Here is a 26,388-nt window from a genome sequence, read left to right as displayed (position 1 = left end):
TTTATATATCTATCTATCTCTTCTATTCCTTTTCGTTTTCTCTTGAAAAGACCCACAACGAAAAGTAGCTTTTCCTGTAGTTGTTCTATCCGCAATTCCGTATTGGTTTTTTTTTGTACTGCATAGTGTTTTTCAATGTTCGAATGTTGTTTTCGAATTTAATGCGGTATCCGCGAAACACAGATTTGGCGTCAGACGGCTGTCAGAAGCCAATGGAACGGAATTATACTGCCATGATAACGTAGATCCTCGCTGACCAACCAAGAGTCCTTGCCAAAGCTAGGACAAACATCTCCAATGACGTGTCACATCAAACGGCAGAGATTAATATTTGTTATCTTCACTCTCCCTCTAATTGTCATCACGGCCACCATCGAAGCGCGTGCGAAACAAGGTCCCTCAGACGACTCGTGATGTTAGGCTGATTATTTGCTTAAATTAAAAGTCTCACCTTGTACCGGGTCGATTCTTTGGGAAATAACAGTATGTCTTTCGTCTCGGCCAAATCGGTCTGCGTCACCCGCCATTATTCCACTATTACAACTAACTACGGTTCTGACCTTTGAATGGGTACCGGAAGAGGCGGTACCGTTTCCGCGAGAGCGAATCTCAGAACATAATGGACATGAATCACATTTACGTACTTGTATTCAGTACAACTCTAATACTCTATCTGAATAGTTAGCCCAGCATATATCTCTCTATCTGTGTGTATACGAAAGGAAACGTTCAATGTCTAATTTAAAAGTAGACAAAATACCATCCTTTTTAGAATGACCCAGCCATAGTTGATTTCCATTTCTTATTTAAATAGGTTTTTGACCGTTTTCTATCCGCTGGCAGGCGCTACTCGGCTGTTATTAAAAACCGGAGTCACATCATCTCTTCCTCTTCGAAAGAAGTCTAAGCAAATTTTTATGCTGTTTCGGGCTCTTTTATGGATGAGATCAATTTTACGTTTAGTTGATTGTTTCAATAGATACACTGTTCGAACAAATTATAAAAATGGTACAACAACAATGATAATAGTAGTAATGCAAGAGAGAGGAGCGCTAACTCTTCAGGCCAGGGAGGCGTAAACTAAAAGCTTTTTTTTTAGAACCTACGCCGTGCGATAAAATGAAGGGCAGTCCGGCCTGGCCTTCATACTCCTTACGCGATAAAATAGAGGAAGCAATAGCGTGGACCCGCATGTTTCTGGTGCGTAACGAAAACGATAAGACAAACTTTGTCGTCTTATGCATGCAGCGCCGATCCAGTTCACCGATCCTCATCTCTGAACGAAAGCAAGCAGAATATAGAAACAAAACATAAACATATTAGAACGACAAACAAACGTTCCAACCGAATGCAGGATTTCTCTTTAGTCTAGCTACCATATGCCGCCAAATTGTATCTATATGCTTGTCTAGATACAAACCGGCTAAATAAATAAAATAAACAGTATTGCAGACGTTAATTAAGAAAAACACGCATATTATCAACAAAGGGCTATGACGACTGTTGTCTCAACAAAGATTGTGCTTTCTGAAATAACTTCTAGGTGAACACGAGAAATAAAATAAATAGCTTTTTATCGATGATTACAAAGAATGTTAAGAACAAAGAACGATTTCGCGTTCCTCAACCGGATCCAAGCAGTGGTAAGAAAGACCCAAAGACGCGTGGCTTCACGCTGCTTTTTTCTTTCACATACGCTCATATGAATGCATGTATACTTCATTTTCCAACATCCATTCAACTGCCTGGAATAGCTTCGTGGAATCGTAGAAGGTGCGGCGTTAACAGGCCACCATTACGACGTTGCAAAAAAAATTCTCGTAAGTCTACATTGGAATCGTTTTCGTTCGATGTAAACTTTGTTAGGTCAAGGAAAGCCGGCCAAACTAGAGGAGGTAGTTCACCATTGAACGTTTTGTAGGCGGTTGTCCGGGCCACGTAGTTGTCGTCAGAGTAGCAGCAATCGTCATCGTCGCAGTCTCTCATCTTCACCAAGATCTGTAATGCTATTGAGCTTCGCGTTGTTGCCATTGCTCGAAGCTGTAAAAAACCAAATGTTTACTACTTGTGACAGAAAACCCAACAGCCATCTAGCCACTCTGTAATTTCATGGTGTTACATAGGCTACCGCAAAAACTTCTGTAGTAAGATGCAGATCCGTAACGGTAGGTATGCCAATGTACAGGATTGCCATTGGTCTAATTTTTCTTGTATCGCTTCACATCTCTTTTTATTTTCCTAGTCGCCTGACCGTTCATCGCGGTAACCGGCTCTGCCGCTTCGCTGTCTGCCAGAAAGTTCTGGTCCTGTATACAACTCTGTAATTTGTCCTCGTATCGCCTCGATCTGCTCTGACGGTCCTGAGTAGGCCGTATTATGGGGTGTCCGTTGCTATCCAGTCGTGCGCTAGTGTGGCACCTTCTTCTACGCCCTTCTACAGCTTTCTCCGGGACATGGCTATGCTGCTGTTATATCCGTAGAGAGAAACGCGTTTCTCTATAGTCTGGGGGTGGTATTGGGGTTAATCGGGGTTCGGAGATGACACCCATTTCGTGTCTGACTACCCGACAGCTATTCATCCATCTGTCTGTTTCACTATCGACTTCTTTCATCCATTCATCTATCTATATGTTTTTTCCTCAATATATGCTATGATAGAAATTGATGTGTGATATATATGCGAATGTGAGTGTTTGTACCCTATAGTATGAGCTGTATCGAAAAGGCTGAACCGGGAAGGAAACAGACAAGAAGCACATTGATGGAGATACAAAGACGAAAAAAACAGCGAGACTAACAACGCGGGTAGGTTGTTAGTTGGCTGTATGTCGAGCTCACGTCAATACACCAGCCCAGGAAAAGAATGGGCAGAAGGTACGGCTGACGCGCAAACAACAGCAACAGCTACTAGAAAGTTGGTACGAATAATATTTATATATACCCTTGGACCTAGAAGCAGGTCTAAGTCCGAAGTGGTCAAGCTTGCTTGTGGATATTGTCGCTGCAGTAGTCACAACCATTGCGGCCGCTCCAGCTGTTGTCGCTGTCGTTATTGTTGATGTCCGGCCAAAAAAAAGACATAGCCGTGACGAGTGGCCTGCTTACGTCGGGGATGGTTGCAACGCCGGGTGAGGTTGCAGGCAGCAATCCTCATCTTTCTTCACTTAGGTCTATATGTGCCCATCTCTGTCTGTCCTATTTACAGTCAGCCCTCTGCTGTAGTCCTACAATGCCCTGCCTTCCTTAGGAGTCCGGTTGAAGCCTACAGTCCGCCTGATCAGACCGGAACAGAGCCGGTCACTTCTATCCGCTCGTTTTCCGCCGTCTGCCCAAGTTCGTTTTTCCTTCTTGGAGAAAGCCAAGTTAGGCAAGGGAACCAATAGAATCCACGGAGCTAACAGCTCACGCGCCTCGCACCTTTGGCTTCGTACTGCCATTGCTGTAGCATTCACAACAGAAGCAGCAGCGGCTGCTAGCGGCTCGCAACTTGACGGTGGAGACGTGTAGTCCGTTGCTAGATAGGTAGGTGATATACAAGGTAGCAAGTCTCTTGCAGACAATGCTAGAAGAAGAACCAATCCAGAAAAGAGGCTTAGCGGTGATCTCGTAAGCTTTCCCGCCTTTGGTGGGCTTGCGTGTCTGGTCTGTAACATACCTTGGCTAGTAGAAACAGCGGTGGTAACAACTAGGTAGCTTCTATGCTGATACTGCAATTGTAGCGTGTTTGACTACTAAATTTAGCGATATGTGAAATGATTTAGGTCCGACACCGGTCGATAATAGGATATATCTCCCCGAACTAGAAACGGGTCAGCCAATTGAAGCAGCAACAGACAAGAAATTTCAAACAATGATCTAGTGGTAGCTAGATATAGTTCTAATGTGATATCTAGCGGGCGCCTTGGATATGACACGTGCGCTATAAATGTATAGATTAGGTATTGATGTATATCAGGTATTTGGTCTTTGGGTACACTCACGTGAAGTTAGTACAGTGACGGACCTTAGAGCTACGTCATTACTAAAAGTAGTAGTAGCGAGATATAGTTCTTATATGGACGACATATTATCGTGCATAGATAGATGGTTAGTCTGTACCGAGGTGTTCGGTGTCATGCTTGAGCGGTTTGACGACTGATGGGGCGTGTGTCCCAGTTATCAAGTATCTGTATATGTAAGCTTGGATAAATGGATAGGAATTGGTGTCGAGAGACGTCGCGGCATTTCCGCTGCAACTGCTAATCGCGCAGCGAAAGATATTGAAAAGGGATTTAAAGGAACACTGTTGTTTACGTCGATCCAACGGCATATGCCAGTCCGTTGCCAGAAACGGAGACACGTACCGAACTTTGTTTCCGCCTGGGCTAAAGGGTATGCATGCCTCAAAGTGAATATGTACTAATTTGTAAAATTTTACTGTTACAGAGATTAAGACCCCATCGGGAAGTAGTCCAAATAGTTACAGTACTACATATACGCAAACGTATAGTGACCTTACACATTTCTATGTATGCTAATGGAAAGTAGTTTTTCTATTATCGATTTCGATCTTAGGTTCTCCTTACCCTAGACTGCGCGAATGAATATACATCTGTAAGTCTGTATTTACCACCCACAAAGGTTACTCCTCGCCCCGTCGAAACCTATTTCTAATGCAGTCCCATCTCCAAACAGTCCACGAATACCAACAGTGACTAATTAGCGCTGACGTGTTCAAAAACGAAAAATCAATGCGAGACGAGAGGAGGCGGAACCGCGATTCACGAAGTTCGCCCATTTACGACGCGACACATTAATCAGCCCTCAGTGATTGCCACAGTCGTTGTAGACGTAGTTATCTGCTCCGTCATATGAAAGTATACGTTTTCGAAAATTACACGGATGTTTACTCGGATGGCCTTTGATGTACGTGTCTCTCAAAGCCGGCTTGCTTACTTCTTTTTTGTGGAAGCGGCCGGATAACCATACGCTGTAGTCGTTTTCATTCTTGCGTTCGGGCCAAATTGCCTTTCTCCTTAGACATTTTGTGGCTCACTTACTGTTGACCCTCGCCAAATTCGTCACGTTCCAGGTGTGAATAACAGCAGGATAAATCATCGTTTGCATCAAACTGCAACTATTAGGCTGTAGTCACGGTCCGCTCTTCTGTGTTGACACATCGTACATGGCTCTGTGTAGGTTCGCAAATATTGCCACGAATGCTTCTTCAACGTTGTTAAGTTAGTAACTTGCTTGCCCGTCCGTACCTGTAGAGTTGTCAATGCCTCGTATCAATGCTATGGACGTGATCTCTTCATGGGAGCACTGTCCAAAGTCTTTTGCCCTATGTGGATACTATATAACATACTTGAGCGCGTTTTTTTTTTCTCAGACAGCAGTGCTATGCGCGTGTTCAAGTGCTAACGATAACATCCAGCGATTTCAGAAAAAAATGTTTGTTACTTAAATCAGCTCGCTTTAATAACCATTCATAAAGTATGCAATAATTTATTGCATACGTTTGTGTTACGAAGGCCGCTGACAATACTTTTGCTATTCGTGCCTTGACAGGGAGGCAATATAGGGAACTCTAGGTTGAAAGTTGAGGAGTTCATCCCATACCGAAGGGTGCACGCTGAAGATACGCGAGCGACAGCCACCGAACATGTAAGTATCTATTGTTCAAGGGAAATACACGTAAAACATTAGAATAAAGGAAAAAAATAGTCGTTCCAAAAACTACGTAGGACAACTATGAAATCCGTCTAACTGCTATTGCTGGTGATACAGTTTACGTTTGACAATTGCTTGCATAGAGAACAATAAAAATTATAGAATAGTTGCCAATTCGCGGGTGAACCATTCGGTTTAATGAGAAATCATCTTGAGTTGGTTCATAATTTCAGTAAAACAACTTACGAAACACCAACGTAAATTATCAACGTGCGTATAATTACTGCTGCATCATGGGCACCTGATGGTGACCTAGGGAACGGCATGGTCTCTATAAAATCGCAAAAAAAAACCATCTTCACTGCGGTCTAAGGTGTCTAAACTAGGGGAACCAAGTTAAAATATGTGGAGATTTTAAGAACATTATGCTTCTACTATCAGTATGAGTTCGAAATTGTTTCATTGACTGTTATTGAGATACTCTCGCCGAACTCATCACGTTATAGCTGTCAATAATATCCGGACAAACCACCATGCGGCCACCAACTAAACTGCGGCCATTAAGTTATAGTCACGATCCGTTCTTCGCTGTTGACGCATCGTGTACGACTCTGTGTCGGTCGTATGCTTGGGCATCTGTAACTTCTGGCGTTCGATGCTTAATATGAAACTAAATGGGCTAAGTTATTATCAAAATCTTAATTTAGGATACAGTTACATTGAATTCGTTGAGAGTAAGTTAATGCTAGATCTACTCCCTCGTACGGCTTTAAATCATTACTATTGTATTATATACTTATCTATATTTACAATAATTATTAATATTTTTTATAATACACTGTTGGTTGGCCATCCTAGCATACGAGGAATACAAGGTCGATAATACGAAATAGAGTAAGCCCGTCTTATTGAAGCGTTGCAAAATTTCGACATCTATTTTATATATATATATATAAAACTCAGGTTTTTCAAGAAAAACTTTTTCAGTAAGCTGCCACTTAAAATGAGACATAAGATGGGAATTAGCGTTTCGTTTTGAACAATCGCTAATAGATAATAGTCGAAGTGTCAATGAAGGTGGTTCGCCTTTATTATTAAACCTAAAATATGGCAACCTTTATTTAACTACCTCACTTGGTTAATTGTCTATTGGAATATGCCATAGAAAGAGTACCGTGCTCCATAAAATGACGAGCACTTCTCTCGGGGCTATTGAACAAGGCATCGTGGTGATCATAGCGTTTATATACACGTGTACGCGTATTGAATAACGTGATAAAAGGAAGTACCAGTTTTACCACTGAGTTACTGATCCAACTTCGACAGGCATATAGTATCGATGACACACCACTAGAATATTATCCGATCCTGGTACCTTTTATTCTCCATTTTATAAAAAATGTCCGTCGGTTTCGTGTTATTTTTATTTTTCGAATACAACGTTTTAATGGTTTCAATGGCACCTTCGGCCGGTTAGGCTCATTAACAGATACGCGCGCGCACAGTTGAGGTAAATTAAGTTGGACTGACCCGTCTAAGGCTTAGTGTAGGCAGTATCGGGCTTAGAGCTCGATACATTTATTAGGTTCAATCGTAGAAAAGGCTCCCCTGACCTCTATTTTATTCGATTTTCTTTTTATACCACTCCGCATTTAATTCATGTGACATCCCTGTTGCCACGGTTGGTTGAGTCGGAATTGGTTGTACTGTCCAAATAGGATTTTTAATGAGCCAATAATGCTGACGCTATTTTAGGACGTTACCATTGTCCACTCATAATCGCTTTATGCAGTTAATTGTCGAAAAGGTCCCTTGAGTCTCGACTTTAAGTAGTGGCTTCAATCGCGGCAGAGACGACGACAGCGTCGGCGGCAATAACCACGACTGAGGATTTTTGCTTGGAGGACGAGCCACTCGGATTTGGAGTGGCTGAACCGATTCTCACTTGAAGATGTCCGGTCCCTCTGGAATCGTGTCGTTTTCATTTTCTTGTTCTTCTTTATGGGTCAGCAGTGGGATGTTTTTCTGCTTTCTGTACTTTTTTCCTCTTTACGGCATTGTTTCCGCTGTTATTATATCGCCAGCAGCTACTAATTTCTCATTTTATTGACGCCGTCTGACTTGTTTCCCCTAGCCCGCTCCCCTCGGTGAGCTAGAGTCATGTTCGAAGGTAAGGGAGAACAACGGGCATGTTCTAATTAAATGCGCCCCGATTACCCCCTACCCCCGTACCTTCAGCCAATTCTCTCTCTTCTCATTTCGTGGGCTAAGCTAAAAACTGGTCTAGTGTTCTCCTGTGAAACAACAACAGCAGCAGCAGCAGACTTACATAACGTTTAAGTAGTGATTTTTTTATCATTGGGTGTTGCTAGCTAAAGTCCTCATATCCTGAAGCAGATTTACCCCAAGCATGCCAGTCCTGGTCTGTACGTATTTTCATCACCCCGCTGATGCTCGGTGTAAAGCTTGGTCTGGCGTGGCCGTGTGCTGCGTCAGGACATCAGATCCCCACGGGGCAATGCCTGTCGAACTGTTAGTGGAGCTTCTAGCTTCAGCTGGCAGATATAGGAGGTAATGGTGTGACGAGAAGGGGCTGACCAAGGTAGACGGACCCGCCAACGACGTAGTCGTAGCTATTAATGAAGCTTAGTCAGGTATATTTTAACGAAGACGACGAAGTGGATGCAATTCATCTATAGGAGACGTATAACTGAGGTAGCATATATGTATATATAAAGGATCAGTTTTTAAAACACAATTGTCTCTTCATTTCTTCTAAATTGTTTGAATCTTCAATAAGCAAAAAATTCAAGTGAATAAATATGAGAAAATATTTTCGGAGGAAATTAAGCGGCTAAGACATTCAAAGATTTACTAAAGGCAAGATAAGAAGAAAAAACGACCAATTGTTTTCCATGCGTTCGCCAGGAAAAAAATCAAATTGACGAGCGCAATTTCAAATCCGAATACTTTACTAGCTCTACAATAACGATAGATCTGAGGAAAACACGATATAAAAGTACTCATAAAAAGGAATGAGACGTAAATTGATTGGCAAGCAAGCTTTCGGTAAAATTGGCACAGTTTGTCAACACTTACCTGTTCGTCGCTTTTATGAGACAGTTAAATTCTTCTACCAGACAAAACAAATCTGCAGACGCGGATCGTCATCGTAGCGGACCTCGGTGGTCTGCCGGTGGATGTTCAATGAATAGTTTACCACACATATTCAGTGATGGGCCTGCTCTATCGAGTTATCGCGGGGCGTGCTTGTCCACTCCTGACGTGGTGTATACTCTCAGCTGTATTCAAAAAAGCATTACAGTTTTATTCGTCCGCATTTAAGGCTGTGTCGAAAGAGGATTGCAGTTCTGAAGAAGCTGTTGAAAAGCCCAGACGAGTAAAATAGAGAGCCGAACTGATAGGGAAGGCTAAACTAGGTGAAACGATAAGAAGTGACGCTGTTTCGTATTGTTGTTAGTGTTGTATGTGAGCGCTGTACGTATGTAACGCTTCGTCACGTGACTCCCTCTTTGTATTTCAGCGTTTCCATTTCACCCTTGATGAAATCCTTCGAAGAACTGTGTTGCTCCTTTTTTTTTATACTTATCGATGTAATCGAATTTCTAGTCGGTCAACGTTACCTGCGAGCCTTTTCACCACTTTTTTTGATCAGCTCGCTCTTTTTACAAGACTGTTTTTGCACATTTCGTTCACCCCCACCCTAACTCGCGAGCCTCATCTATTCAGGCACCGCCTTAGCGAACGCTTTCCAAACGCCTTTCGATGTTTTCTTCAGTTAGAAGCTTCCTTTACTCCAAATTCCGCTAGACACGACTCGTGTCGGTTACCGGTTACGGGTGTCGTGCGCCTCCTACCCCAAACCATGCCCAAACTCTCCCTTCGCATTACCTTTTTCGGGGCTATCCGTGACGTGAGGTGGTTGAGGCATCCCTGAATTGTATTCTGCTTTTTCTTCACTACCTCCTGGTGTCCTTCATTCAGATAACGGTGTTGGTCTCCCTCGGCAATGCTTTACCCTCGCCAGTCTGCTTCTCATATATTCGCTTGTCCTGCGGTTCTTTAATAGGCCCAATGGCGCTGTCCGGTTCACTTCGTTTTCGTCGTCTTCTGCAGCTTCCTGGTCTCTCTCTCTCTCTCTACCTATCTCTCTCGTTGCCATCTCTTTTCTTTTTCCTGGCTTGTTTTCTCGTAATAAATCGCTCGCTCGGGCTTGGTTTTCTTTATAATCTACATCCCGCAGGTCCTCTCTACTCGGATACCCGTTTCCTGTAGGATTTTGCTCGTCAGTGGGGCTGGTAACGCCAATCGCTCGAGCAGTGATGGTCGTTGTGCTCTACAGAACTAGCTAGCAAAGTGCTCCAATGACAGCATTTGCCTAGCCTTGTGGGAAAATTCGCTCGCCTGGTTGCCTGGTGATAAGCTTCTAACTCCAGCCCGTACCCTCCTTGTGTCCTTTGCCTGATTTATGCTTCGAAGGGCGACTTTTTTGGACATGGAGAAAAAAGATCTACCTATCTGAAAAGTGTCGATGCTACTGCATCGGCCGATATTCTGTTGTTGTTGATGTTGAACTGTCAGTCGATTCAAGTGTTTTTCTTTTTTATTTTCATTTTCTATCTCCTTTCAATGGTCCTTTATTCATCTTTGCCGGCTGGGCTAAAGGTGATCAACGCCGTGCACCGACGTCTGACCGTCAGGGCTACAATAGCAATGGAACTGCATTATAATCTACTTTTTATTCCGCAATACTTTTGCCGGCTAGATGATTGGAAACAGCAACACAGATTGAATTCCTGGCTTGTGTCTATGGAGACGGATTGGAAACGAACGTTTGCATAAGAAAAACTATATGATTTGTCTGTGTCCGGAACATGAGGTGAACAGTTGTTGGGTACGACCAGCAGGCTACTGCCGAATCGACCGACATCGATAGGATGGTTTGGAAGTTTGGAATCGCTGTCCTAAGTTTGAACTTATTGAATATTAGCGACCCTAATTTTTGTTAAGCTGTTGTCTTGAAAAAGGGATTATTTCTAAAAAGGTTCCCACGCATCCCTTAAGGTTAAGGATACTGTATCCTTTTGATTAGTTGTTTTTTATAATACGTAAACTTTTTCTCTCGCTGTATCGCTTATCGTACACAACAACGTGTCACTGCGATCATTTTTGAAGGAAGTTTTGTCAACTTTTTTGACATTACGACGTCCGCTTCTTTCCTGTCGAACAAAGCGCAACTCATGGAGATCTCACGCTTTAGCGATTCAAAAATCGGCTCGACATTGTGCAGCAGAACCTCGTGTGGGCATATAATAGATCTGTTTAACTTAGCAGTAAATGCTTAGAAAACCTTGGCTTCTCTAGCCAGAACCATAGTTCCTTCTAGATAGAAAAGCACCTCGCTTAGATTTTATTGAATGCAGCAAATCATTAGTACCTAACCAATATAACGTCACCTTATAAAGTTGTATTGGACGACCGCGCAGGTGTCTTTAATTGATGTTTTTGCGAAGGTAAACGGGTTGTGATCTACGGGCCTTGGCAAATACATTGGTATAATTACTCTATCTCCTGTGATACCGATTGTTTCAAAGTAACGTTACGCAAATTCAGCCCCACCCTCCCTTATATATATCTGTATATACACACCTAATTCGAAAGGCATTATGTGATTGTAAATGGTATTTTCAACACGCATCATCTAGACATACCACCAACGATTATCAAACATAAGTTTTTGAAATCGATGCTTTTCAATCGTATGGATAAGTATGCTAGCGTACTGGCGGAGATGAAACAGCATACCACTAATATTAGCCTCGAAAGTTTGTGCTTTGTCGGAGCTGCGCCACTGCGAGTCAGAATGGGCAGAAAGGAAAAGGGGCCGAAACACGACCCGCGGATTGAGCCGGACCTGTTGTCACCAGTTTAACGCACTGACCAACTACTTGTACTCAAGGCGCAAACGACAAAGGCTACGAGGACCGACCCCTATCTGTTGGAACTATACGTGGCTGCATAAAAAAAAATCGTCTCAACGTATGCTGGATACTCGCAGTAGGCCCTCCGTGAAGGCGGAAAGCTTTTCCTATAACCTACGACGCTTTAATGAAGCATTTTTTAATGTTTACCGTCGGCGATCCGAAATTTAAGGCATGGCCTTAATTGACTTTGCCATGCCCTCTGAACCGCTGGCGAGAAAAAACTGCGATAAACAAAATTGCAGGCAAAGGAAAAGGATCTACTCGTTCGTTTGTCTTTATTTGGTGAAAGCTCGATGTTTTTTTCAATGTTTGCTTGATGATATGTATTTACGTTTTGAGATCACGCTGAATGGAAACTGAAAATGACGTTCTTGTCAACCTTTAATGATTCTTTCGGTTTTTTTTTTCTGTTTTATTAGTAAGCATACTATTAATGTTTGAGATAAGTGTTCATTGGTGCTTATTCCTCTGACCTACCTAACGAAAGATGTTATTTTGATCTTAATATTCCACAGGCTCAGATATTATCAACTTTGTCTAAGCAAATACAAAACAAAACAAAATTATTTTAAGGGATTGCGAAAATAACGTCCTTTTCTTAGACGTACAGATAAGGCTCACAAAAAAAAAATGAAGATCTAGCCGACTCCAAATATTTATCTGAATATTATCATTAGGACCATTTGAAAGAACGGTATTCGTAATAAATGATACTCGATAACTAGAAGCCATTTTCAAACCGGCCAAGCGTATCTTTGAATCACCACGTAATGAGAAATACGCGCATTGGCTGCAATAGTATAATTAGCGAGCTAATGTATGGTTCTACAATCTCATTGTACTTAAATATAGCTTACGTTGCGGGAAAAAAACGACCCTTTCTATTAATTTACTTGTGATATGTGTTTCGGGATAGTAACACAAAACAAATTACGAACTTTATTAAAGCCAAATACGGTACTTGCATGTTAAATGGCATCGTGTATGAAAGTTCACCACACGGATTTAACCGTAGTCCATGTAAGTAAATATCCTCAAAAAAGGGTATATCCTCTGAGATATTATATGTATTACCATACACACGTGTAGAGAATGAAAATAGTAACTACGCATCACTTTTGAACCAGTGCCATGAGTGGACTGAATAATAGATCGCAAAAAAGTCTCAATTTGTATTGAGTGTGATAATCTTTTTCTTATAATCCTATTTTTCTCGTGCTTTTGCTTTTTTTTCCTGTTTAGGATGTTTCGGGTGATGACTATCGCCTTGGTGGGGGGTGCCCTGGCTACCCTTTTAAATGACAGTCCAGCGCACAGCATTGATGAATTATCTCTCGAAGACTATGATATCGAAAATTTGACGCGGTTTTTTTTCGAAGGTACCGGCGATTATCACGACCCTCTAAACTCACAGTATCGACTCAGAGACCCCGATGAACTGCTGAATTGTTCGCAGATTATTCAACGGTACGGCTACCCCGCCGAGAACCACCTCGTCCAAACTAAGGATGGCTATATACTCGGTAGGTGATTTCAATAGTGGCTGCATATGTTCATATATTTCGGGGCCAACTCTTAGATTCTTGGAGTCACAATAGCTGGGAGCATGTTTGATACGAGTTGGGGGAAAGACGCCATCTTGAACAATACTATCGTTACCATATCGTTTGGGGTCTAAATGTCGCTCGATTGGACCAAGGCTGTTCACTTCGTTTGTCTAATGATGTGCTACGATTTCTGCTGGTTTCTGAACCCTATGATCCTATTTTTCAATGCAACAAATTTGTTTTATGAGCACTGTCATTGCATTTTTCAAAGTGTCTGCAGAAGGAGATTTGTTAGAGCGATCCCTGTTTTTCAACGTGAAGGCTTTACTATACTGATTCACGTCAGTAACGTAATTAGTAGTATTTGCAATGGAAAGATACCGTGTTTATTCATCACCGGAATCACTTTATTCGTGGAAGACTTTGACTGGCATGCTGGCAAAATCTGTACACGTAGTGATTCCGTCCTGATCAACCCGTTCTCATAGAGGTTTTCCTATAGGATTTGATTTATCGCTTTCCGGTTTGTTTTCTTATCACTAGAAACTACGAAATGTATACGTTTTCAAATCATATTAATATTGTTACAGGTCCGTTTAGAGTCGTAGAAAGCTAACGTTAGTTATATGTATCGTTTCGCTTGTGAGGCATGCCGATGAAGAGCGTATTTCTTCAAATCAATATGATTATGAGCAGCAGATAAATTTAATCTAATGGCCTCGTGAGAGCAATCTCTAATTGTAACAAGTGTATTTACTTTGTTTATCATATTTATCAGAGTTTTATTATGACATATATATTTCGAAAAAATATTGACATGATTCTCTTCAAATACACATGGAAATCACCACACGAGGATGTGTACAAATAATATTAAAACGAAGAAAACTATTATTCCAGCCAACTGCATCCCTACGTGTATATCAGGCCCGAAGGAAGCGTCAGCTGATTTCCTAATAATAACAACTATCCACATCAAACAAAACTGAGCTTCTGAGCGTTGTGATCTTCTTGCTCGTTGTTTTCTCTTGCCTCTATTTGTCTTGTTCTTTTTCTTTATATCTAAGTTATGAAGAGAATGAACTCCACTTTAGTCTTTCCATGAACCATATATAGCCAAAAAACAATGCATTGCGGTGGTAAAAGCTATTTGTCTGTCTGTCTTTCGAGACATTCTCATGACAACGCCATTCCCTTGGGAAAAAAATCCTGAAGAAAAGGCGCTAAACAGCCTCGGAACTGTCGTTCCCCGTAAATGAGGTTCAACGCAGCAATTGGCTGCTTTCCTTTATCTCATCTGACAGTATAAAATGAACCTGGTTTTCTAATAGTTGATATTTCATCGCTAGAGCTAGTCAGCATCTAACATGTAACGAACATAAATAGACTTGTGCATGAACAATACATCCAAGGTGACTTCGCTGTGACGGAAACAAAAACAGCGCACAAAGAAATCTTTAGGCCCTTGGACACCAGCCGACACAATAGAAAAACTGGTGAAGAAAAAATTCGTTCACCAAAAAGGACATTGCTGAGGAGCTATTCCACCGTCCAGAGGCTCATGTACTGTTTTAAATGTCCTGGTGCGCCTGAAACGGGTTACGGCACAATAAAGCCTTGATGTGCACCGACCTGAATCTAGAGTAGGTATAGGAACGATGTACATTTCAGATACTCAGACGATGAAATCAGTAAAAGAATGACAAATAAAGCAATCACATCTTCCTTTCACTATCTACTACATATTGATACGTGAGCACAATTAGTCCACTCCCCATAGAAGAATACATGCCCAAACTCTACCAACTGCTACAACTGTTATAACCATAAATTATCTCAGCTCTAACACGAGTAACAATAGAGCTATAAATATCGCGACATCAGTCATGATACCCATGATGATCATGATAATACAGGGCCGAAAAGCAGGAATCATTCCTCATGTATTCGCCACCGTTTGTCAATCGTTCCAACTCTACAACAACTATCAGACGCTGACGCTCGGAAATGTTGTGACACAGGCAAATGGCTACACGAAACTGGGAACAAATAGGGGATCAAAACATCGAAAACGTAACGGACGGAGTAGTCACAGCGTCGCCAGGGGCGGGCTCTTGGGTTTCTGAGAGAAGCAAAAGAACGCAGCAGGCAAGGTGATGACTGGCTAGACAGTAGAACACAGCCAAACAACGGCTAAAGTCTCAGACCGTTGCTAAGCGTACGAGGACTTTAACAGGTTGCACGAAGCTGTACTCAGCAGGGGCAACCAGAATGAAGCTTGCAAGCCTTCGAGGCCTTATCGGCAGAGGCCGCTGCCGCCACCCTGGTCACAAGCCACGAACGAAGCTTGTGTGGCTTTCAGCATTTCTCGTCCACCATAGGCCGTTGCCTACTGTAGCGTGGCTTTGTTACTCGGATGGCATTTGGGGACGGTTGCTGTGAGGGGTAAAGGCCTTGCCGCTTCCACTGTTACTGCTAGTTCTACCACCACAACCGCGACGAGCTGGAGCAGCTTGCGTCTCCCGCCGCTGCCAACCCTGGTAGGTTAAGCCATGTGGAATGATTCCATCTCACGTACAGTACGACGGCTGCACAGCAGACAGAAGGCTGCAAGCACGAGGCAAAATGATGAGAAGGCCACAAGATCCAAACAAGCCAAAGATTCTGTGCTTGCTGAGCGCCTCTTCAACCACGGGGTCTTCGCTCTGCTCATAACTTTCTCTCGCTTGCTTTTTCTCTCTCTGTATGTCTCGGTGTTGGCCGGTTGGTCTTTCGGTGGTCCAAACAGGTCAAACGGAGAAACGAGAGAACAACCCTCGAGACGCATAGTCTGTGAGACTGAGTAAGCGGTAGCCAGTCGCATTCCCTGCCTGTCGCGGTAACGGCAATATGGGCCGGGGGTCTGCGGGAGTTGCCAATGCGTTGCTATAAGGGAAGCTAAAAGGCAAGAGATCCGCCTGGTTTAGGGATCTGGTCCTAGCCAGTGCGGCCGAGTTATAGAAGTCTTTCGAGGCCGGAATTACAATCACCTCCAAGTTCAGCGAAGGGCAGAAACGGAGCGTAAGGAGGAGTCGGGAGTAATGGATTAGATCTCCTCGCCTATGTGCCGTCATCACCACTAGCAGATGATCCGGGGGCAGCAGCGACCTGCAACCAGCAACTCCCGGCTTCTGCCCTCTTATTGGCAGAAAGGGTGTCCGGATCTGCCAGCAAAGCTTTGACCACCCCTCACGGTTCTATCCCAGCGGCTAGGCTATGGCCTTACATAAAGTACAGTAACGCAATGGTACGCGCTGACGACCTAGGGCGTTAACAAAATGAAAGCGGAAGAAGAGTCACCGACTAGCATCTAATGGTGCCACCAGTTTATTGGTGCGGTCTCGTCTCGTCGCGTCTATCCGCGTCAGCTAGGATCACAACTCTATTATTTCTACTAGAGGAAGAATACTGGCAAACCATCGTTAAGGAAATATCGCATGTGCGAGCTTCAAACCAATATATGGATCTGAGATACGACCTCATTGAGCGCATGTATGATAACGGTACATGGCAGATGGGAGGATCGAATGAACACTTCGAGTGGACGCATTCAATCTCCCATATTTCTATTTTCACATTGTTGAACAATATGAATTCACATTATCCTATGTTATGATGCCCGGGGCTGTTGTTACCGGTGAAACCTTGATAACGATATAATATGGAGTAGCTTTTTTTTCCCATACCAATTGTGTACCTCGTGTGTGTAATTCGACCGTGCTATTGAAATGAGCTGCAAACCAGACTAATCCGAATCGATGATGGCTTTGTTTAATTTGAAACTACATTTTCTGTTGTTTTTGGGTCGCAGCTTTATGCATCTGCAGAGAAAAACGAGTAAAGGGTATCTTGCAGAAGTCAAGAAACTCACAAATATAGGTTTCCCTACCTACCCCATTTTAAGCATATAGTAGACTGCAAAATAGAAAAGCTTAGACGAAGCATTCGGATCTAATTTTCGTCCGCGATGCATCACTTCGAAGCTGGAAGCAGCCTCAGATCGACATTTCTGTTCTAGTGGGTTGAAAAGTTCTTTCTTCATATATGTTGTATTACGAACATGTAGATTGGTTTTTACCTTGCGATTTCATATTACTTAGGGGGTCGCTTTCCACTACTTATTAAGTCTGATTACAAAGAAAATCATATATGATATAAAAATCATATACTATAGTCAGATGAAGTTCACATCAAGTAGCAGACCGAATGGTGCGCACATTCGCTCCGGTTAGGATTTAGTAGTTTGGCTTTGGTAATTAAGTGCAGACCGGTAGTGGCTTCCTATGAGAACCCGTCTGGCGGTGCTTTCCCCATTCGCTCTTAGGAGACCTGGGAGTTCAGCTAGATTGCAGTAGAAGTTCGATAACGCCTTCTTTTCAGTGACAACAGTACATACGAGTTTCCTACTAGTACGGCTACCCCGTCTCGGCTCGAAGGCTACGCGGCGTTAAGACTTATGTCCCTTTGATTCCATGACAATCATTGCTGCGCCTAAATACCATTTTGGTGGGTCCTGTATACGCTAACAATAGCTTTAGCGACGCAACATTTCTATCGCAATTACCTAACGCCGGCTTGCACTTACTACTAGTACAACTCTCCGTACGCATTGCGCAGTGAACAGATCACTGGTGTCAGTCGACGGGAAACGAACAGCGGACAACAATGCATAAGAATTTTCGTAAACCATCTACTCTTCTCAACCACCTCAGCTACCTTTATAGACCCCTCTAGCCATCTGCAGTGGCTGCAGCATTCGGCACATCGTAGTAAAAACGCCAGCCATTTTGACGCACCGTGCACGGAAGGAAATATCTCTGGTAGAAGTGCTTCAAGAACCCCGTTTGTTCCCCTGCCCCAAGCGGCAAAAGCGGAGGTACTGGCATTAGCGAGAGGGCTAAATTCAGCGGGCTTACATGGCCAAACGGGCCCGGTAAGCCTTGTTTGTAGAATCACCCTTCCCTTTCCCCGAAGTGTCTGGTTTAAGCTCTCAATAATCAGCGTTTAATCCCCAAGCCCAGAAGGCAAAAGGCCCTCCGGCTGATAGAAGGAGCGAAGTAAAAGACAGATAGAAACGATAACACTGAAATTACAGTCACCGAGGGCCAGAGATATGGGCATGGTGAAGTTTAACGGATCTCAGCTGTGACAGAACACAAAATATCTTTGCAATAATTTGAGGCGATGTTCCCGAGCCTTTGAAAGATGCATTGCACGGATATGCACCTATGATTGAGCATGGACTAGTCGCTTTTAGGCGTGCAGTTTTCCAAATTTTAATTGTAAATAGAAGAAGACCGGCGGTCGGTCGCATGAGTCAGCAAATTGTTTTAATAGTGGCCTGGGCAAGAGTATCCTCTTAGCTGTTATCATTTTTGTTATCTACATGTTGTTTTTATTTGGATATATATTAGAAATAAAAACAAGATGTTCATGTCTAACCTTATATACATATCCACCCGAAACTTATTAAAGCATTTTAAAGTGTTTGGGGTCTGAGGCATAACGCTCTTTTACTTTTTCCCCAAAAACCTTTTTAAGACAGGCTGCCTAAAGGCCGTCAGGATCACCACTGCTACCAAAGTTAAGCACTTCTGGAAAAAATTCATAGTACCGTCTGTACAGCTTATTTAGCATATATATATATATATATATATATATATATATATATATATATATATATATATACACGAATAGGATTACTTTATCGGTGAAATGTATGACTCTGTTGTTTATGTGTTAGAGCAAACTAACCTTTTTGGGGAAAATTTAAAGGTGACATTGCCTTCGGTGTAACATCCAATTAGACATCGTATCCAAATGAAATCGTGGAAGATTCCTCGATTCTATTGTGTTTACAAAGATTTTTGAAGATTCGACTCAAAACCTGAGTCCAACACTTACCATGTTTTCAACTAATATATCCTTGAACATAAAACCCATTATTAAGACCCATACACAAATTATTAGCGGTTTGTTGTATAGCACAATTTACGTACACGTGTAAGCTGAAGTTAATTTACAATTAGTGGACCGGAATTTACGTATCGTTTTCGCGCAGCTTTATGTGATCCGCTATAGCATGGTTTTTGTATTTCTTACAAAGATCTCGGAAAAATTTCTTACGATCCATCCAACGAGAAATTTGCGCGCGTCAGCAAAAATATTATCCATACAACTGTTACCGACATACCCACACGGCTGTTGTAGTTGGAATTGCTAGTCGAAAGAAACCTGTCTCAATCGTAGTAGTGCTCGAAAATCAAAACAGATTTTTAATGCTTCGTGCATCATAAGACGTAGTAAGTAGTCCCTTAATAAAACATCTTAATCATCCCTGATTTTCAAATCGCATATAACAGCCGTACACGAATATGTCATCATGTTTTATAGAAGCCTTAAGCGGTCCCAGTACACTTAATACCAAACAAGTGTAACCCAGACCAGATCTTATCCTTATTGACGCTCCGATTCTGATCCGGTATTTTTCGTCCCTGTGTTTCAGCAAAAATGAGTTTTCATACGGTTACCGTCTATTCTCGTACGACCACGCGCATCGATTGAATGGTTGATATCAAAGTCTGCTGCAGAGGCCTGCCTCGCCATGATCTAGACACGATCCACCATTTCATTCCAAACAGCGCAACTGACGCTGTTGTTACGCTTGAGCAGCTGAGACATCCTCTTGGTATTTGCGGCGCATGCAAACCGTGAAGCAAGTGGGTCACCGAAGGAGCGGATTGCCAGTCCCATGGTTCGTTCGTACTTTGTCACTCGAGTGAAGGGTATTGTGCCAGTCGGCTTTGCGCTCGTCGCGAACTGTGCAGCTCTGCTCCACGCGAATTGCCTCTACGACAGTGACGTATGAAGGGAAACTGCAGAGCCGGAAGGTTTGGCTACCAGGTACGGTTGGCTGTTCAGCGTATTACAGCGATCCTTTCCTCGGTTTTCCTCTCCTGCACTGCCGTTTCAGCGTTCAGCAGCCCGACAAAAAAGTAGTCGACAGGGGTGACTGGCGACTTTCAACTGGCGTCGAGTTGTTTCTTTTCGTCGTTGACGCCGCGATGCCCTCCGCTAGAAGAGTCGAGCCCGCCCTAACCAAGAACTTTTTGGAAGGCGCAGAATAGCACCAATTCGGTCGTCTTCGTTTCGAGGCTACGTTCCATACTATACTTATTCTTTTTTCTCTCTTACGCATTCTCTCGATATTTCGATCAATTTTTTTTACTTTTTTTGCTGTTGCTGCTGGCGAGAAAAGCAACTCTCGACAAGCTCTTAGCGAGCTACTCGGCTCCCCTTTGTTCGTCACGTTCAGAAGCTGCGCGAGCCACGTAACAAACGTTCGTTCGAGGGTTTGGGATTTTCTGAGATGTGTCATGTCAAACCAGTGTGTCTATGGCAAGCACAGGCCGCGCAGACAGGGTAGTGCCAGCGCGGAGTGGCCATAATGGAATCAAGCTGAACACTGAACGTCGACACAACACCTTTAGACTCGTGCAAGACCACTCTATTTGCCAATGCGACGGCTTCGCTGTGTATTGTTGGTCGTTGGTGCCGGCTTGTTCTATCGTATCACAGGATAAAAACAGCGGGCAAGTCGAAAGGGGCCGCTTCATGTTCGAGCCCAAAGAACGTTTCACTGGCGACCAAAGTGAAATTGACTATAGCGGAAATCTGTTAGGTTTTGAGTAGCTAGATGGTCGTGGTAGCGTTAACGACGATGTGGCTGGCCCGCTACCGGAGTTGATTAGTTATTGTTAACGCTGAAGCCAATAGTAGTTATAGTGGACTGGTAGTATGTTTAAATTTGACAAGCCCTCAACGACAGCTACGTAAAAGGGCAGTGACGAGGTGGAGGTTCACTGACGATTCACGCTGAATAATCTCTAGCATGACGATAGACGCGGTGGCTTTTAAAATAAAAAAAACATTCACTGATCTTGCGCGAGAAACGCTCAACACTTCCGCAGTGGCCTTTCGTATGACCTGCGTTCTTGCAAAATAGACTGCTTACTCCGCTTTAGAAAGGCAAAAGATTCCGTGATTCAATAAAGGTCTGAGTTGAATAAGCTCGACACAAACACAGCGTCTTGTAATCCGAAACGAGTCTGATTGCCTCTAGCGCTACTACAGTATTAATAATATGATACAAAATTCTGTCAGAAATCGGTCTGTGATCAGATCTTACTCTGACTTGTCATGGATGTTTCTCAATTAGAATTTTCGCAACAAAATTACGAAGTCAATAGCAGAAACATGGACGCAGAACGTTGAACTGTCTTTTAGCAGTATTGTTTGAGCAGTATCGTCTTTTAAACAATAATGCTTAAGTGAACCGAGCCGCTGAGAATAATTTCTACCAAGCGCATCATTTTTTAATAGGCCCTGGGTTATTCTGTGCAACCAGGTTGTTGGGACTGATTTTTCGGTATAGCACTAAAAATGTAAACCACTAGAAGTTATCTAGCAAGGGGCATGATCTACTAGAATTATATGAGGTTTCTCTAACAGATCCGCCATCAACGGTATGGTAAGAATCTTTTTTATAGCTATTAATCCAATTTTTATCTATATCGTCATCATTCTTGGTGTTTGTGATTTTTTGCAGTAACTATTTTCTTCATAAGCCGGATTTGGGCTAGCGGTGACCGCACACTGAGTATGCATAGCTAATACAGTAATGCAGGAGATACGCGTTAGCCAACCAAACTACAAGTGGCTTCACTTCTAAGTACTTGTCTGGTGCGTTCTGAGACGTTTGGGACTTCACTGGTGATGAATGTATGTCTGTATGTGTATTACGCAATCGAATCCCAGTTCAAAGCCGGAAACCGAAATCGGGTCATACACAATGAGAATAAAAGGTTTGCGTCGTAATAAATAGTCATTGGGAATTATGTTCCCAGATAACGGTTCACAGTCACCAATTTCGATGGCACTGTTTAAAACAGTGGTAGTACTTTTCCCGATAATGACAGAATTCAACCGATTCAGTGTCCTCTTTAGGGAGATAGATATAGGTGCCAGATCAAACAGGTGCTTATACAAGTCCACTGTATCATTGTCATACGCTCATTGCGTCAGCGTCCATCCTAGACCCCTATAAAAAGGACGGGCAAAACGCTAGTAGCCGTCGATGGTCGACTGTAACAACGCAATGCGTCTCTTTGCTCCGGCTATTTGTGGTCCCTGTGATTAGTACGTACGGGAACAGTGTACCCCATTGTTTGCAAAAATCCGTCGTTGTCATATTCTGCAAACTAATAGCACGTGCAATTGCGTCACTTTTTAGACGACCTTCACTGATAATTCAGCCGTTTCCCTCAAGACCTCGTGCTTGCTAGATCAGTTCCCTGGCTAAACGACTTTACCTTCCCGCTACCTTTGCCCCCCTATTTGGCTTACTAAGTCACTAGCTTAAAGGGTCAGCTGGGAAAGAAAGTGGTCAATGATACTTCTAGCCACCTCCTAGACAGCGTCCTGACTCTTTGCCGTTACCACCCGCCCAGCCCGGCAACCCCCGGGTCCTGACATTTAATTTGCCTAGCTCCCTTTCTTAACTCTTGTCAATTGCTATGTATGCAGCGGTAAGGACAAGAGCAGCAACGGCCGCTTCTAGCTGACTTTCCGTCTCTAAAAAGCTTTGTACTCCTCTTAGCAGGCCACGTCGACTATGCGTAATTTAATTTTAGCCGTGGATTTTTCTGCCTGCCTCGACGCTGCGTGTTCAGTCCCGTTGGCGTCGCATCCTCATTCTACCACTATTTATTTTTCTTTGTAACTAACTTCCTTTTCACGCGAATCGTTTTTCTCGATTGCTACCTCATGATCTTCCTTCTTCCAGCTCATCGGTGGATTCTAGTTTCCTATCCCGAGCAGTGTTTCCTGCGCTGCGATGTTTTGGCATGCGTGGGTGTCTCTTTCGGCGGAACCTGTGAAACTCCCTCGGATATCCTCGTTGCCATAGTTCGTTATTCACTCTCACAGGCGATCGCCGGCTTCTACCGCTGCCGCTACAACTGCCGATTCCATCTCTGTCCGTTCGCTCGTCAGATGCTGAGCATGCTACCAGACTAACTTCGGCTTCCGTTGCAGTCAGGTCGCCGATTCGCTCGTCGCACGCCATAGGGCGCGTTTCTAGCTGGCAAATTATGCATCGCTGTTACTTCGACCGCCCCGCCCCTTTGTTTCGTATCGCTTCTCGGTTTTTCAATACTACCAGCAGACTTTCCGAAACCTTTCCGTCAGAGATCTCTCTCGCCGTTCGAGCAAGTCAGAAGAATTCTGGCGTTCTTGCGTGCCCGCCTCTAGTTTTTCTATCTGTTAGTGGCGCATCGCCCTAACTATACTATGGCGTGTATACATACATAACCTTCCGCACCCCATTATGAACCCTTTAATGCCGGAACAAAGCGGCCACTTTACGCGAAACGGCCGCCGTTGTGACGTCGGCGGTACTTCGCGATCTGCGACACGAAGGCATGCCATTACAGAACATCCGCGTAGACAGCAACGAATCTGCCACTTGTCTTCGCTCCCTCACCCACCGACTCTGCGTGCTATTTCGTAAAAGGTGAACAATGCAAAAGTACGCCGCCGCAGCTGCTAATAGCGCTACAACAACGACTGTTGGTACTCTTGCCCCCGCGGCCTTTGCAGATGTCCGTATGCTGTAACCTTCGTCGTTCAAGCTAAGGCAAGGCGACGCAAAGCAAGGCAAGCCAGGCTGTTCTCTTTAAACGAACTCATCATCATCATTAATTCATTCGCTCGGCGTTACTTTGGTGGCCACCGCACCGGCATCTCATACGATTACTATACCTCCGCATCGCACAGCATGTTTTCTAGAACCGCCCGAAAACCCAGAGCTACTTCCATTAATGGCTAACGCATGCTGCCAAAGCTGGAGGCAAGACTCGCTATAGTGGTAGAGGTAGAGGCACGAGGACAACAACGCAAGCGCCGAAGCAAATTCATGAGGGGTGCATGGAATTACAGACAGGGCTGCACCCATGCCGTAGTTGGGTTTCTAGTGTTCTTCGTAGTCACTTCGTCGATCGGTAGAGTCTTCAGCTTTGGAGGCTTCAGCGACTTCGATAGTAACGCCGGGTCGTTTATCGAAAAACTATGAAGATTCCCGGACACAACGCTCAAGTCGAACTGCCGTGACGTGCAGAACATTCAAAGACCAATGACTAGTTGCAGGTCGCTTGAAATCGTTCGAATTGAAACCATTGGGAAGACGATCGGGGGTAGGAAAATCGATCGGAGCTGAAGGGATCCGCCTACAGTACAGACTCGGGCGTTGTCGACCAAGGTCGACATTGGTCGCCTTCATGGTAGCTATTAGCTACGGATCGGACAAATCGACGCATTAAACCAATCCGATGACGTCTCACTCTTTATTTTGAACGCGTCTGCCTGTTGTCTCTTTTCTCAGGATCGTCGATGGCATCGCTTCGCTGTTGATTCGTACAACCGACAGCTGACAAACCGATAGAAGAAATACGAAACAAGCACAGGTCACTTCAAAGTATTTCTCTCTTAATGTAATTGTTCTAAAAGGAAAAGAACGAAATAAAGCTGAAGTAAAGTAGAATGGTGAATGCGCCATATTGCCTTAGTTAAGTATGGCCGCGAGAGAAAACAACTACGATTAACAAATCGGATAAAGAGAAGTTAGCTCACATGGACTGTGCAAAGATATGGCGAATGTACTGCAAGTAATGTCCCTTTAAAGTATAACCGGCCATTTTCCTTATTTCTGGCTCTGGATTAATGTTACGGGCACGGCTGATAGAAAACAAGAGCCTTAAGAAGAGTTCTCTTAATCGAACAGGTAACACACATACTAGAAATGTTGTATGAGATGTATTTAGCCGTCCTTAAATTCTTCCCTTGCAAACACTTTCGTGAACGTGCTATTTATTTCAGATTTTCTAAACGAAATTGCCTGCGTTGTCCTAAATGTCGTTTTACAGGAAGATTTTCCCTTCCATAGGGCCACCATAGGGCTTCCATAGGGTCTTCTTGCTTTTGTCGTTACTGGATTCTGACTCCAATTGTTCTCAATTCAACGTGTAACAGTACTTTGCATGCCAGTATGGCTAGGGGCTTTTTGCAATCTAAACTAACAACGGTCAAATCATTTTATGGGTACAACAGTAAAGGCAGCGAAACTTTTACACTGCCGATTACCTGTCGTATTTCCTCATTCATAAGAGTATGAATTACCAGGAACTTGAGCTCTTACGTATATAGACTAAGAACTTTATGGGAAAACGAGAAAATCAAAATTCAAGTACTAATACTTGTTAGTAGCGACGATATTCTTCTAAATGATACACTTAACAGCATTAGTGATATTGTTTCTAATGATGTACACATCTATATGGATATAGTAATGATGTTTATAGTGTCGACTTTATGGAACAGACACGTTTGCACATGGGCAACAACAAGCTTGGCTCGTACCGCTACCAGCTAATCTATTTTCTACCTTCTTACCTCTTACCTTCTATCAGTTCATCCCTGTTCAACAAACAGTTACGTCCCCTCTCAAAACGTTTGCCTATAGCTAGGCCACGATCACACATCGCTACTTGCACAGGTCTACTACTACATACTTAATGTAATTGCGAACTTCGTACATGATACGTTATCGTGTCCCTTTTCCTTATTGTCGTCGTTTTTGCGGCAATAGCAAAACCCCACAGAGAAAACATACTCAGAGAAAGAGTCGTTTTAGCAACACTGGAAGAAATTGCTGTAGTGCGTAAGAGTACATTTTCAATCGGTCCTGCGCCATTTTCTCGTGATTTCGTGGCGTTGTTGGTTGTTGTGGTTATAGCGGACGCTGCCGCCCTATCGTATTTGGGCCATTACTGCTATTTCAGAAGCAAAAGTAACTTTAGCGCGTCGACTGATACTTACTTCTATGCAGTCTGCCTCTGTGGGTTGAAAGGGTGTAGCTGACTCGATAACTAAATAGTTGGATGGCTGGGTGGGTAAGTTTTGAATAATCCCAAAATGTTCTGCCATATCATGGTCTCTTCATTGCTTCCCTTGTTCACCCCCTATCTCTCAGGCTGTAACAAGAGCCACAAACATTCTTGGCAGCAAAACTAGATCTCTCTCTCTTCCTC

At 43.4% G+C, this 26,388-nt stretch overlaps 1 protein-coding gene and 1 long non-coding RNA gene across 6 annotated transcripts in view; both read left to right on the top strand.

Moving 5' to 3' along the window:
- The first annotated feature begins 4,808 nt into the window (after positions 1-4,808).
- LOC111265894 (lysosomal acid lipase/cholesteryl ester hydrolase) overlaps positions 4,809-26,388 on the top strand; it is a 44,694-nt gene continuing 23,114 nt past the window's right edge. Inside the window, exons 1-4 of one of the 5 annotated variants that reach the window (XM_022842886.2) lie at positions 4,809-4,905; positions 5,072-5,219; positions 5,551-5,646; positions 12,900-13,180. In XM_022842886.2, the coding sequence (XP_022698621.1) occupies positions 5,645-5,646; positions 12,900-13,180 (283 nt within the window). In that variant the 5' untranslated portion in view covers positions 4,809-4,905; positions 5,072-5,219; positions 5,551-5,644. Of the gene's footprint in view, positions 4,906-5,022; positions 5,220-5,550; positions 5,647-12,899; positions 13,181-26,388 lie in introns of those variants that run through there. The other 4 variants (XM_022842903.2, XM_022842896.2, XM_086970721.1 and 1 more) reach the window with 4 other exon arrangements.
- LOC111265930 (uncharacterized) lies at positions 20,153-24,849 on the top strand. The gene is made up of 2 exons (XR_002683759.1): positions 20,153-21,985; positions 23,088-24,849. It is a non-coding gene; the product is annotated as an uncharacterized LOC111265930 (long non-coding RNA).

Source organism: Varroa jacobsoni, unplaced genomic scaffold (genome assembly GCF_002532875.2).
Source record: "Varroa jacobsoni isolate VJ856 unplaced genomic scaffold, vjacob_1.0 scaffold_110, whole genome shotgun sequence".
Taxonomy (NCBI): Eukaryota; Metazoa; Arthropoda; class Arachnida; order Mesostigmata; family Varroidae; genus Varroa; species Varroa jacobsoni.
The sequence above is the reverse complement of the archived record's forward strand: the minus strand, read 5'-3'. Positions and strand labels throughout refer to the sequence as shown.